The sequence below is a fragment of the Poromitra crassiceps genome (assembly GCF_964638095.1).
Source record: "Poromitra crassiceps genome assembly, chromosome: 13".
NCBI classification, from domain to species: Eukaryota; Metazoa; Chordata; class Actinopteri; order Beryciformes; family Melamphaidae; genus Poromitra; species Poromitra crassiceps.
Window position 1 is genome coordinate 44,555,359 of NC_139644.1, and position 14,985 is coordinate 44,570,343.

The window sequence follows — 14,985 nt, forward strand, 5'->3', positions numbered from 1 at the left end:
TATATGACATAGTTGATCAGAAATGCAACAATTTGCTTCCTCTCTGTGTGCTATAGAAGGAAGAGACATAACTCACCACAACGTTCAAATTTTGCATTGGGGCTAGATTGGGGCTAGACTTTGGGGACAGTTCTATTGAAGTGAATGGGTAAGTATCCCCTGTAAGTGATGTTTGTGTAGATGGGCCATTGTATTTAATTGAGCAGTATTCTGTCATGTGACCTGTATGCAGAATATATATTAAATGGGGAGACATTTATTTTTTGTATCATTGTAAAGCCACAGCACAGTAAAGAGGATATTAACCCTAGAACACTAACGTCGGATGATTTTCACCCGGACAATTGAATTCACGTGATTTTCATTGTCTTGCTGCTGTCTGAGGTGGGCGGGTCCTTAGGTACCTTCAGGATGCTCACTGACGTCATTGAATGTAGGTTTGTTTCCCTGCTCCCATTCATGGTTTTTTCTACCGGCTACGTGTTCGGGTGATTTTCACCCCACGTTAGTGATAGAGGGTAAAATATCTTCGGGTTAGGGTTAATGGTATTGTGTTTACTTTTTTTTTTTTTTCACCACACAAGTCCCATGAATGGGTGGACCGAAGGAGAAGTTGGGAGCTCCTGTTTTTTTTTGGGGGGGGGGGGGGGGGATTTTTTAATAACGATTACCTAATTTTCCTCGAATTTGACATATTTTTTATAGTGTCCCCCATAATAAACTTTTTTGTGTTTTTTGTGATATTTCACATTTAAAAACAAAAGAAGAGTACCTCAATTTGCCATGTATGGTTGTACTTTAAGATATTTTGATGAGAAGTATGTTTTATGGGGTATATTGCATCGGGTGAAATACACCCGACGTTAGTGATGGTGTGACTTTAAATCACGTTAGTGTTCTAGAGTTAATCTAACATGATGTGTAGTTCTTTATAAATCTAGCCTCTTAATTTTGCTCTCAAAGTGCACCCGATTGAAGCATTTTACTTTAAAATGGACAACATTTTCTAAAATTTGAATTTGTCTGAAAGACAGTAATGTTGGCCGCGGGTGCCAGCGTCCTCAATGAGTAAAATAACTTTTTTTCTCGTGCACACATCCGCGACCCACTAAAAATGGCACAATTTGACCCACTTTTAAGTTCCGGCCCACCAGTTGAGAAACAATGCAATAGAGTACATCATTCTATTTAAAAAAAATCTTCTCGGCACACTGAACAGGCCACCCCTCCATCACATATAGCACGCTCCACTTCACCCCCACATACTATATATGTTTGTAGCGGCTGTGGTAGTGGGCCACTCACTTTAAATTGAAGAACACTCGTGGTGATTGGCAAAAGCATACAAATTAAAATACACTTTTTTTCTAGCTTTGTGCACAAAATTATCGAATTGACTGGAGAAGTTTTGTTATACTTGGTAGGTAGTTAGGCTATTTTGCTGTTAACCCGAGTAACATTAGACATACACTACTTGAGACTTTGCTTTGACAAATACTTGAGAGTTGAATTTGGCTTGTAAAAAATTACTTGTGAGTATCTCTGCATTACATCACTTATATCAGAGCACATGTGTATCACAGCAGGGGTGAAGCAGAAACAGCAGCTCCTCCTCTCCAGAATGTGGCAGCACTGAAAACACAAGAAAGCAGGTTGAATTCCAGCTGACTTTTCGACTTTTCCTTCCATGAGACAAACAGACAACAGCCATGTTTAGGATTCTTACCTCAGTTAGTGGGAACCAGAACCCGACCTGATTTAACACAATAGAAGAATACATTGCTGTTATTTACTCATATAAATACAAGAGAGGAAGAAGACACTGATGTTATGTATTATTATGGATCTCACAGCTGTCCCAGTCAAAAACGCAAAAATCACGCCCATTTCGCATGATGTGACCGGAAACCGCTCGCTGGGTACTCTGCTAACCTTTCTGCCCTGAAAAAATTGTCAAATTAACTCAATCCCATGATGTAATTGCTGGAGTCACCTGCTATCTATAATCGTAATGTTGAGCATTTTGTTGTCATTTACTGTCATATCTGATGTCTTGGCTGTATTACATTACTGGTCAGTCACCCTGAAGGCCTGTCCGCAACTCGCTGGTGCGTTTTTAATCTTTACTATGTATTAGCCATACATACGTTTTGTTTTTGTTTTTTCACCACAAGAATGCCTTGGTCCCTATCTTTTTCTACCAATAATAATAATTTATTGGATTTATATAGTCGCTTTCTAGATACCCAAAGCAATTCACATTTGAAGTCCATGGGAGGGGGTGGGAACTCAACTCAACCACCACCAATGTGTAGCACCCACCCGAATGATACACGGCAGCCAGTTTGCGCCAGAACGCTCACCACACAGCTGTCATGGTGTTGAGGACTGATTGTGCCAATTAAGTTGATTAGGTGGCCATGATTGAAGGAAGGCCTGTGTGGGAATTTAGCCAGGGCACCAAGGTTACACCCCTACTCGTGCAAATATTGCAGATGGGATCTTTAAAGACCACAGGGAGTCAGGACTCACACACAGGAGAGAGTCCCTCTGCCTGGGGCATTGGGGAGATTATTGATGAGACCAGAGGGGAAGAGCACCTCCTACTGGTCATCCAACCACACTTCCAGCACCAGTCTCCCATCCAAGGAGTACCGTTGGCCAGACCTGCTTAGCTTCCCCATGCAAGCCAGTTTGTAATGCAGGACACACTGGTGCTGGCACAGATGGTATGAGGTACTTATGGATAGTCAGTGACTTACCTACAGTATATAGTTGTATGAGGTACTTATGGATAGTCAATGCCTTAGTCAGTGCCTTACCTACAGTATAGTTGTATGAAGTACTTATGGATAGTCAGTGTATTGGTTGTATGATGTATGGATAGTCAGTGCCTTACCTACCTTTTCTGTTAGATACACTTTATTCCACTCGCCAATAGGTGGCAGTGTAAGCTGGCTGTGACATATTACTACAAGCCTCCGTAGAAGAAGACGAGTAGTCAGTCTTGGAGAAGTGTGTGTCCGATACGGTTGTATTCTCAGACATCAGCTCTTTTGCCAACCTTGCCGACCGTGAAGTACAATAAATGAACCTTTTTCTACACTACTGCTGTGGTGTGTGATGTGGTACTTCTGGATAGTCAGTGTTACCTCAATTGTACCTCATACAACCATCTAATGTAGGTAATACATTGACTATCCTTAACTAACCCCAATCATCTGAATGATCCCTTTAAGATAAGAGAAGAAGTTACTGTTATTATTGTTCCCTAAAGGAAGACCTTTCCCAGGCTGGGTTAGTCTGACCTGGTCTGAACCGGTCTAAACTGTTCTAGTAGACTGACCTCGGGCCTTCCTCCTGTAGTAGATGAATCCAGCCAGAGAGAAGATCAGTCCCAGAACCAGTCCCGAGGCTCCAATGGCTATCTTGTTTCTCTCAGACTTAGGCATTGACGGATCTGTTGAGAGAGACATGTCAGCAGACAGACAGACAGACAGACAGACAGACAGACAGACAGGGAGACAGACAGGTAGTTACCCCAGTCCTCGATCAGAGGAGCGAACAGGCTGGGATGCTCGACCATGCAGGAGATCTTCTCTCCATACCTGCTCAACAGACAGGTTGCTTTAGTGTCACATCTTAGGACTGGACTGAAGTGTTGTGCATGAACGCGCTAATAGAGCGCCGCTCACTGAGCAAGCTCATTATTTTCATGAGCAGTGAGCTGAGCTTATCTTTTTGGAAATCCATGAGCGTTCAGTGAGCGTCACCTGGGGGGGGTGAACGGCCCTCTTATTCTTTTTCTAGCTCTTTCCTTACCTCGATAATAGCCCATTGTACATGCGTGTGGTAATTTACATAGGAATACAACCGGTTTTAATTTTGACAGGCTGCTTCCCTCTGCTGCTCTCTTCCCTCCCCCCCTACAAATGTAAGTTTGACTGATCCATTTTGCCTAAAGTAGGCGTACTACAGCCCATCAGGCTGCACATAGCATAATTCTAACGTAGCGCTCTCTCTCAATCAATCAGCTGATTATCTGCGTCTTATACATAAAAGAGGAGGGTGTTTCATTCTAGTTAAGCCAAACCAGATCAAGGGACATATCCCGGATCTGCTTATCCAACATTTCTGGTATGGGCCTCGGGACTCACCTGGCTGTGTACTGCAGGTGAATCTAGACTCACCTGGGTGTGCACTCCAGGTGGATTTGGACATACCTGGGCATGTACTCCAGGTGGATTTGGACTCACCTGGGCGTGTACTCCAGGTAGGAGTGGAATTGGTAGTACCAATCCCCATCCGGCATCTCCTCAGAGGAAGTGACATCAGAGGTGACTTCCTGTCCATTTCTCAGCCAGGTCACATCGATCAGTTTGGGGTAGAAGTCGTAGGCGCTGCACATCAACATGGCCGTGTGTTTCACACCAAAGGGTGCCACTGAGGTCAGTCTGACGGAGGGTTTCACTGGAGGACGCAGTGTTATAATTAATAAGGTTCCAGAACCACATTGTTTTTGTAAGGATTATTATCCCAGTGTTTCTGTTTCTCCCCTAAAATTATCTGGATCTCTGAAAACTGTAACCGCCCAAACCTGACCAAAGTCTGAGTTGCTACTCAGATTACAAAATCCACATATATTGGCACTATAACAAGCAACTTTACATTTTGGACGAAAACTCCAGATCCGTAGGTTGGAGAATCACAATAAATTGTTCAGTGTATTCCTTGTGTAGTGACCGCACTTTAAATTAGACCTTAAAGCAGCTACGAGCAACTTTTTGATTGTTTTTGATTGTTATTAAACAGTATAATTATAATATTGATGCATCACATATTACCTATAATAGTAGCTGAGACCAAAGCCGTGTGAATTGGAGTTTGCTCTCTTGGTGCTTATAGAGTCTCTGTCTGCTTCATCAATGTTACACCCGGACCGTCTACAACCGGAAGTGAAACGAAACGGTTTACGGCAGCTCCCTGCTTCCGCCGGCTCTGCCTAGCAACGCACCATAAACAAGCGAACGCCAGCTAGCTACAACCAGGGGCTAGCTACTCTCGCGAACACCTCTCGTCGTTATATTCTAACAGTTTGTTTGGAAGTTATTTTGTGGTTATGGCCGAACTGCGAGATCATGATTACGTCGCCAGTGCAAATTACGTGGCCGGTGCAAAGAAAAAAAGGAAGATTATTCCCCGTACCGACCAACAAAGAGAACGCAAGAGGACGCATGATAAATCACGCGATAAAACACGCATCAACATAGGTCGCACATTCAGCAGATGGGAGAGAATTTCGGGATATGAAGGGTTTCAAAACAGACGGTGAAGTGGCTGTTTTCCTCCTAGACAGGTATGTGATATGTATATTTTATTTCCGAAATACTGTAGAGGACGTGATTTTGCTATTTACGTTGTATGCTACCATGCATCGGCTAACTGGAGCTCATTGTTACTGTATTTCAGCTATCGACCAATGCAATCAACACCATGTGTGTATGCTTTTGTTATAAATGAAGCCTACTGTATGTTCCATTGTATGCCTGGTAGATAGCACCACAGCATGGTGGATGCAAAAGGCTAACGTGATGTAACGTTACCTGGGAGTTATACAGTTATGTTACGGTGTAGGCTGCATTTACTGTAATACAGATTTGGTTGATAACGCTACTTTTTCGTTTGCCATTTCAACCGTGCCAAAATACGTTACATGTTGCTGTTGGTAATCAATGAGTCTAGTGGTATATAACGTAACGTTACACGGTTGGGGAAGCCATTTACCCGCAGATATATTTAGCCTACAGTTGATCTGAAATTGGAAACTCTCAGCCTCTTCACAAAGAGCTTGGTAAACCTAGTTTACCCTCTTGTATCAACGTTTTTGAAGATACAATGGTGATAACGTTAGCTTTCTCGACAATATTACTATTACCGAGTGCCCTAAAGAGTTTCACTTGGTGCTAACGTTTGGCTATTACAGTAACTATGAACACGACTGTAACAAAGTTTACTAGTTTTTCCAAATACTTTTCAACATCCTCGTCTGACATAATCTATTACGTAGCCAAAAAATAGGTAGATTACCTCGTCGCTCTGCATCCTGAGAAACAGCAGGGTTTGGAAAAAATGAAAAATAAACGTGGAGCGTCTTTCATTCATTCACTGGTCAAAGGAGAGAATGAATGGAGGCGTGGAGTGTTGTGATGTTGTCGGGAGCCGGGCAGCCAGCAGTTTTACGACAGTAAACAGTACCACTTTTGTTCAGAGAGGGGCGCCAAAAACAACCCAATGAAACAGTGAAAAGTTGCTCGTAGCTGCTTTAAGGTTTTATCTTGTTACGCCACCTTGTAACCAGTAACCACACTTTAAATTTACTCAAGATGTTATACTGTGACAATGCCACCTTCAGTTTAATGAGCAGAAGGAACTCAACCCAATGGCAAAGATGAATGAATCCCCTTGGTTCAAATAATCACCAGATGAGGCATGAATCAAAAAAAACAATTGGTTATTACAAAAATAGTTAAAATTTATTATAGCCTATTTAAAAGTAGCACAGTTGGCCGACCACCTCATACTGTACCGTCTCCGCCCGAAAACTCTCGGAGTGCCTGAGCGCGCTTGCACACCCTGCCACAGCCCACTAACAGGAGCACCTGGTGACAGAGAGAGAGGAAAGAGGAAACAGCACCACAAGCCAGCATGCAAGATCACTCTAAAAAATGGGAAGCATGCAATTCCCTTTTGTACTGTACCACTACAAACCGTATACAAGCCAAACCATGTGCACATTCGTTTTATCACTGTACCACCTGACGTAGAAGAAAGCTCCCATCCACCAGTACCCCACACCGGCAGCTGCAACGAAGGTGGAGGTGGGTACCCGACAACCCACCCAGAGTCAGGACACGCTGGCCCGGCCCAGCTGCGAGTCGGTAGCCGACTAAAGAGGAATAACATGTTAACATACAACAACAGCACTGACGCTGTATACAATGGTCTGAGATGGCGCAATGTTCTATACTGGCAAAATTAAGCACAGCCAACAAGATAAATGTTACAATGTCTAATATATAATCCACTCAAAAGAAAAGCCATATTAGTGGGGCGTAGTGATGCGTGGGTCACCCAGAACCCGCCAGGTCCCACGGGCTGGCCCGCCCCGCAGGCGGTCTGGGTTGGCACATTATGAAATATCGTGGGTGCAGCCTCTCTGGTCTCAGAACGCAGTCGCTCCACCAAAGTCACATGGAGAAGATCAGTATGTTAGCCTTCCACCTGGTGAAGATGCAGAGCTGCTACGAGAAGGTGGAGCAGCTGAGCCTGGAGGGTCTGCAGCAGAGTTTCGAAGTCTCCAGCCCCTCCGTGTTCATCCAGAGGGCAAAGCTCCTCATGAGAGAGCAAATGGATGATGCACTGTACACATTTGAGTAGATAATTCAATGACTGGAGTCTCAGGGTACGGAGGGCTCTGTAAGACCATCCAGCGCTGCCAGAACCGATTCATCAAGACATGTGACTATATGACAGCAACATGGTGAGGAAGCGTTTGTTCCATGAGGCTCTCCTCTCCTGCATATATTCATCCCATACATGCTGAGGAGCTCAGCCTGCACATCACAGCTGCCGTGTGCAGGAGCTGATCTTTGGAGAACATTTTCAAGGAGGTGGTGCTTCTCCATCATGGTCATCATGATGACTGTGAAGGAGGCAACGACCCATGGAGACACAACCTGTACACTGTACAGGGACATGCAGCATCATCCTCACCAGCAGCGACTCCAACCTCCACCTTCTGGGTGAAAACCTGTCCATCGACTGGGCCAGGAAGTACAGAGCCCAGGAGGAGGTGGACAGAGTCGGGGAGGTGGCGAGGAGTCCCAGAGGAGGAGGAGGATGAAGCAGGTGGTGTCCATGATCCAGGTTTAGGACTCTTGAGTTCTTCCTGGTAAGTCGTGGAGGATGGCGAGGAGGAAGGGGAGAATGAGAACAGCCAAGCGCACGAGCCAAGCCAGAGTGAGAACAGAACCAGCAGTCCCAAAACATCAGTCCCATCAGTGGGTGAATGTGCTACAAGAAGCACACTAGAAAAAGTAGATGATGCCCTGCAGGAAAGCCAGCGGCAGAGGAGGGATGCCCACCCACCAACCAGGAGGGACCAGCAGCTACAGAGGTGTTGCCGCCGCCGCAGAAATGGAGCAGGGGCCTGTGTCCGCAACAGTCCCCCAGACGTCATGCTGGACTTCCCCCCACTGCTGCATGATGACAGCAGCTTCCAGTCCCCCACTGGTGAGGAGGTGGTGGAGGAAGAGGAGGAGGGGCGGTACCCTCCAGCAGGGGCGGACTGCATAATCGGGCACGTCGGGCAAATGCCCGGTGGCCTGGCCTGGCCTGGCCTATTTTTTTTTTGCAGGCCAGGCCAGGCCACTCACTGAACAGCAGGCCAGGCGCCGCCTACTGGTTTACTAGTGGTTTTATTACTTTATTCAGGTTTAAAGTGGGTGCATCTCATTGTAAAATTGGACTTGGCCCAAATTGGGCTTCAAACGGCCCAAATTGGGCTTCAAACGGCCCAAATCTGGCTTTAAATTACCCAAATTGGGCTTCAAACGGCCCAAATCTGGCTTCAAACGGCCCAAATTGAGCTTCAAATGGGTCAAATTTTTTGCCGCCGCCCTTCGGACGCCGGCACGCGCATCGGCCCGTATCGGCCTGGCCTGCTTGGTATCTAATGCCCGGCCTGAATTATGATCCCAGTCCGCCCCTGCCCTCCAGTAGTGAGGCTCCGCCCACTAGCACATAGGCTCCACCCTCCAAGACAGCCCCCCATGTGTTCATAGCTGGGCTGGGATAAGAATTGTGATGACTGCATGGGAGGCATAATGTTAATTCAATATACATTTTAGATGCACTGTGTTATCCCACCGGTCACAATTGTTGCTGACCATAAAACTCACCTTTTCACCTACTTTTCCATGAAAATTTCAAAAACTTATGAATGATTATTTCAAAGGGTTATTAACCCATTCACTGCCAGCCGTTTTTTCAATACTGTAGGTAGGTTCTGCCAAGGTTTTTTTTTGAGGATTCTGGCTCATCTTTCAAGAGCCGAGGATTCTTTTCTGCTAAGATTTTGTGAACACAAATGATCTCAAAAGAACTAATAGAATGTGTGCTTTCTCTGTCTAAAAGAGTTAGTTTGTAGAGTTAGTAGTTATGTAGGCATTAGCAGTAGAATACAGCATGGTTTCAGCATCTGAAAATTTATTCTGAGATAAATGGCTTTTTGTGAAATTCGATAGAACAGTCACTTTAACCATTTATTTTTGGCGTAAGACGTCAGACATCTAAACAATAGTTTTGAACAGTAATTTCCTCCATAGCAGCAGGAAACCCCCCTCTCCTTCAAACTCCTCCCTCCGTGGGTGTGTCTCTAGTGGCTTTGCAGCGTTTGTCACAAGCGAGGCTCTGCCTGTCTGTGCTGCCTGGCTGCTGGCAGCTGCTCTTTGGGCGAGTCTGCATGAGTCGTTTCGGTTGTGAGCTCAGCTGCAATGAAGCTGCGTGTGATTGTGGGCTTTCTGCGGTGTTTCAAAGTGTGTTGCACGCATAATCTATTATGCAAATTTGCAATCCCCCACCGCCAGCCCCCAGCGCGATAATGCGCGAAAGCGAAAGTGTTTTCGCCAATCCATTTTACAGTATGATAATGGTTTCCTCGCGCGTTCCCCTGCAGTTTTGGCTCGGCTTTTTCTAGTCTGGAGAGCACTGTCGCCACTTAGTGGGTCGGTGGAATGGGTTGTACACGTTCGGTGGCTCCAATATTTTTATAGGAGACGTGGGGGGCGTTGATCCACGTCCCACCGTCAATTTTTTTTTTTTTTTTTTTTTTACGTATCAACACGTCATTGGCAGTCAACCGTTGGATTTTTTTTTACGTATCAACACGTCATTGGCAGTGAACGTGTTAATGACACATGATTTTCATGTCTGGGAAAAATTCTGGATTAAATGGGTTAAGTTTGTGGTAAGTAAGCATTACTTAAGTTTCTCATTTTGGAGAATTTTTGACTTATTTATTTATTTATAATCATCATCTACCGTCTTACTATTATAATCACGAAATGTCTGTCTGTCTGTCCGTCTGTCTGAGCACATGATCTACAGCTGTTGCTCCGATCACCTCCAGAATTTGCCAAAAAGGCAAGGCCAAGGGTCAACTGGAAAACACTGAGCGATGTTAATAGTCAGGCGGCTTAAGGACACATGTTAGAAGAATGGGGACGCGCCGGACAAAAGCACCAATTTTTTTTTATGTGTTCTCCATCACCATAGCTTTCAATTTGGAAGGGGAGCCGCTTCATCAAGATGGCGGATGGCGGCCATCTTGGATTTCAAAGATGGGCCGCCATGTTAAATCTAGAAGTGCAGTATCTCGGCTTCCAAGCCACTTAGAAGGTACATCTTAGTGTCAAAATATACATTTTCTGGGTCAAGGAATGCATATTGAGAATATCACTAGATGATTATTTGTGCTAATATCAAATAAAAATATTAATTCTGGGAATGTATTCACATGATTTTCAACTCTGTTGCTAAGGGGCTGGAATGGATGACATGAATGATTTGAATTAAATTTAACTTTATTAGCTTCACTTTTTAACATAAAGCATGTTTTTGCATGTACAGTATAATCAAATTATCTGTCACATTTACAACTGCAAAGCTCTGTGCATTTCCAGTGGGCCTTCTTGCATGAGCACTTTGTACCACAACCTTTTGTGCTTTTACATCCGCACTTCACCAGCTCACTGCAGGCTTTTGAAGCCATTGGTAGAATGCTCCACACTGGAAGCCAGATCTGGCTGTCTTTATCCAATGTCCATCCACAACCTTCTGGACTAGGTGTTGGCTGCTGGGCCAGTTCAGATGTCGCCCAGATCCCAGATTGGTAATCAACTCGCTTCACGTGCTGCAGCAGGGAATCTTGAGTCGGTGGAATGTGATCCATTGTTTTGTTCTTTTGGCAGAACAACTCTCTGCGTGCTTCATTGACTGATTCCAGATCACTTGTCTTGTGGTAAAGGACGACTGTGTAGCGCTCCAGAAGTTGAAAGTGTCGGTCATCTATGGTCACGGGAGTGTGTGGATTTGCCGCCATGTAGTTGAAGGCCTGGGTGACCTCGGGGTAGGCCTTCCAAGCCTCCCATGCTGACTTCTTCCCCTTCCCACAGAATGCTGAGGTTGTGTCACAGCCTGTGTAACAGTGGAAGACGGGAAGTGCTGTGGACTTGTCTTTGCCCAGAGCATGGCAGATTGTATGATAATGTGTGTAGTTCTTGCCAGTGCCAAAAGAAACCCAGATGTCTGCAGCTGGATACTTGGTGAGCAGGGCATGGAACTTGCCGATAAGGATAACGACAACATCCGTATCCACTGTGCGTACTAAGCAGGTAGAGGACCCCTTCTCCAGGGCATCAAGCAGGTGAAACAATATCCTGGTGTCGGCTTCTTCATGGTTACATGGCAGCATGGAGTGGCTGGTGTCTGTGCCAACCACTGTGATGCCAGATGTAATGAAGACCTGCTTGCCATCTGGCCAGGCAGGCAGTGGATGCAACCTTCCTGGAGAGAAAAGTAAAGAGTTCCTGCTTGTTCGTAGGGTCACGTAGGAAATCTGGCCAATTGCCTGGCAACTTGTTCTGACCTGCCACCTTCCGTCGTATCCCTTTGCCTCGCTTCTCCCTTGTTGACTCTTTTAAACTGCTCTTGATGTAAGTATCCCAGACCACATCAACTCTTTCAGAGGTCTCCAAGTGTTTCATGATATGGGGAACAAAGACATCACTGGCATATTCATCAAATGTGGTTATGTTGGTAGTGGACAGGAAATGCACCACAGCAGCACCATCGAATACTTTGACATCAAAAGTACCTGGAGGTTTATGTTCTGTCTCCTGTGTCAGAACAGTCAGCAGATCTGACTTCTTTCCCAGCCGTAGGTTCCCTCTGTCAGATAGAGAGGGAGGGTATGGGTGGTTTTCATGTTTAAAGAAGGTGCTCATGTCTCCCTCTCTGTGTTGCATGACTATATATAATCTGGAGAAGAGTGCCACATCATTCTGTAACATTGAGATCTGCCCTGCCTGCTTGGTCTTTGTCTTGGGTGTTGGGCATCTGAAGAGAGGCAGTGAGTTCTTTTTGATGGGCTCGTGAATGGAGTGTGTGCAGTCCCTGATTACTGTCTCATGGTATTTGTTGTACTGATCTCTGCCCACTGATTCCACTGTGCGAACTGTGTTCACCACAGACTCATCAACCTTATTTTGTGTATCCAGCATTAGAAGCTCAGGGGTATCATCCAGGAACGGATTGCTCATCTTGCTTATGGTGTGCACCAGAGCTAGTGCTTGCTCTTTGAATGTCTTCTGTGTGGACATTCCTTCTTCATGGTGTTGTTGTTTATTGCCTTCTTCTGAAATATAATCCTGCTCAAACTCTTTAAGGAGCCGAGCTTGTTCAGGCCCTGCAATCATCCACTTTTTGAATGCCGAGGGATTCTCGGTGAGTCCCACTACACCCCCAGAACCCTTCACAAGATCATATTCTGCTCATGAGCCTGGTCTATTGGTATGCTTGAGAATCTTTTTGTGGTCTTGGGAACAACCCAATGTCCATGTTCTACGAATTCCTTGTGAATGGAAGTTGGCAAGCTTTCCATGTCGCGGATGTGGACAGGAATCCATCTGGCATAGTTCTGGTGATCAAGGGCAAAGAACCATGGGACGAGATTCTTCAGTGACTCCACATATAGGGGAAGATTTTGTTCTCTGTGGGCCCGCACTAATATCAGACCCAGAGTGGCATCACTCTAGCTTGCTCCGGATTGGAGGAACTATGTATAGTTTATACAGTACATTGTTCCAGCACACAATAATAATTAATAATCTCTAACGTAAAAGTGAGCGGTTAAAGTTACTTACTTCATCAAATGCATTATTGTTGTCTCAAACAATGTTTGGGTAGGAGCAATTCCTGGACTCAAAATATTTCTTGGAGGTGCTCGTTGGTTAGGGTTACATGTAGACATCACAAAGAAGTTTCAAAGCAATCTCTTTAAAAAGTCAAAAGTACCTTTCTTATAATGGCATGGTCGTATTAGACAGAGAAACAATCTCCAGCGCATTTTAGCACCAGTCCTTTGTGAAGGAACAAACCAAATTATTTAATATTGGCAAAGATAGTCAACTAGTGATATTCTAAATAGCTTTAATGCATTCCTTGACCCAGAAAATGTATATTTTGACACCAAGATGGACCTTCTAAGTAGCTTGGAAGCTGAGATATTGGCACTTATAGATTTTACCTGGCGGCCCATATTGGAAATCCAAGATGGCCACCTTCCACCATCTTGATGAAGTGGCTCCCCTTCTAAATTGCAAGTTATGATGATGAAGAGCATGTGGAAAAAATTTGGCGCTTTTGTCCGGCATGTCCCCATGTTTTTGCTAAGCCGCCTGACTATAAGGATGATGTCATAAGGACTGATGATGTCATGTTATGCCCCACAATCGTCAAGTGATGTCATACCCACTGATGATGTGGATGACATGGCGTGAGTTGACCTGTTTGGTCACCAAAAAAAGTGCACTCAGGGCGCATTGTCTCCATAGTCCCCACAAATCGAGTGTGGGTATTATTATTATCATTATTATTATTATTATTATTATTATTATTATTATGACAGTGAGTTTCTCACCATAGGGGTAGCAGATAGTGTTAGTTTAGATAGTGATTACAGTAATATATAGTACTACTAGTTGCACTAGTTTTGCCACCAGATGGTGTCACTCACCTCAGTCTGGTTCAGGGTTTATGGACAACAAATGTTAATAAGAAACAATATGTATTAAATGTTATTATGAAACAGCGTTCATAATAAATGTTATTTTCCTGCAGTTGTATTTAAAGTTTTGCTTTAAGGTGAAGTAATATGTCCATATACATACTGAGAAACAGATCAACAGATCTGCACATATTTCATAGAAGGAAACAGGTTGACATATAAGTAGTTAATCTATTCTAGACTGTATCTACATTTTAAAATTAACTCAATTCAATAGAAACTCTAAAGTCTGACAGAATGTACCAAACTGGATTCATTCATCTTGAAATTAAAGTCAGACTCAGAACTCTGTGTTAATGATTCTAATCAGTGCTGTTTGTTATCGCTGAGATTTAATTAATTGTGTTGTTGTAGAGAAAAGCAGCTCACCTGTCTTTATGCGATCATATATAACGTCAATGTAGGTTTTGCACATGTTAATCTTCAGACCCTTCTCAAAGCTCATGAATCCAGGTAAGCTGTTCCAGTACTGTGCCATTAACATCCCATTCTTGTTGTACCCAACATATTTCCCCACACTGCTGCTGAACCTGGCGTACTCGAACATGTTGTAATATTCAGATGTTGTGAACTCTATGTCCTTCAGCTCAGAGGAGGTGAACACACAACGGGACACCGTAAATACTTCAAATCCATCTGGAGATCAAAGACAAAATTTATCACAAAGTGTCACAGGTATATTTCCATTCAAACTGAAGCGTATGCTCAAGTTATTGATCAGGTTTTGATGTATTATTCCTACCTGCTCCATACAGCCTGATGAAAAAGAGGGAGAAGAGGAGAAAAGATGAAGCCATGTTCCTCTTTGGAGTTCTGGCACACTAAACTGAGTCCTGCTATAAAAAGCAATGGAGTAGGAGCCACACACAGCTCACATGACCTGCATCACCTGTTGCCAGGCAGACACTCCAGCCTAAAGCCTGCTGCTGGCAGAGCCAGAGAGCAACATGGATAACTACATCCATGCTGTGACAGATATGCTCACATGCCATTTTTTTTGAAAGTGCAAATCAAGTCTCAAGTCTTTGAGCTTGAGTCCAAGTCAAGTCTCAAGTCTTTGAGCTATAGAGTCCAAGGCC

General features: G+C 44.3%; 1 protein-coding gene across 1 annotated transcript; it reads right to left on the minus strand.

Annotated features, from left to right (window-relative positions):
- Positions 1 to 618: 618 nt before the first annotated feature.
- Positions 619 to 14,714, minus strand: LOC310787948 (H-2 class II histocompatibility antigen, E-S beta chain-like). The gene is made up of 7 exons (XM_083649392.1): positions 14,649 to 14,714; positions 14,276 to 14,542; positions 4,257 to 4,470; positions 3,541 to 3,608; positions 3,347 to 3,460; positions 1,727 to 1,753; positions 619 to 1,632 (listed from the first exon to the last, which is right to left on the minus strand). The coding sequence occupies exons 1-6, from the start codon at positions 14,701 to 14,703 to the stop codon at positions 1,728 to 1,730; spliced, it is 744 nt and encodes a 247-aa protein (XP_083505518.1). The 5' UTR covers positions 14,704 to 14,714; the 3' UTR covers positions 619 to 1,632; position 1,727.
- Between the last annotated feature and the right edge of the window lie 271 nt (positions 14,715 to 14,985).

Excerpts from the sequence above, each read along its gene's own strand:
- LOC310787948 (XM_083649392.1), bottom strand. The coding sequence starts at position 14,703 with ATGGCTTCATCTTTTCTCCTCTTCTCCCTCTTTTTCATCAGGCTGTAT. Across the intron at positions 14,543-14,648 it reads CATCAGGCTGTATGGAGCAG|ATGGATTTGAAGTATTTACG; the intron begins GTAGGAATAATA and ends TTTGATCTCCAG. Across the intron at positions 3,609-4,256 it reads TACCTGGAGTACACGCCCAG|GTATGGAGAGAAGATCTCCT; the intron begins GTGAGTCCAAAT and ends TCTGTTGAGCAG.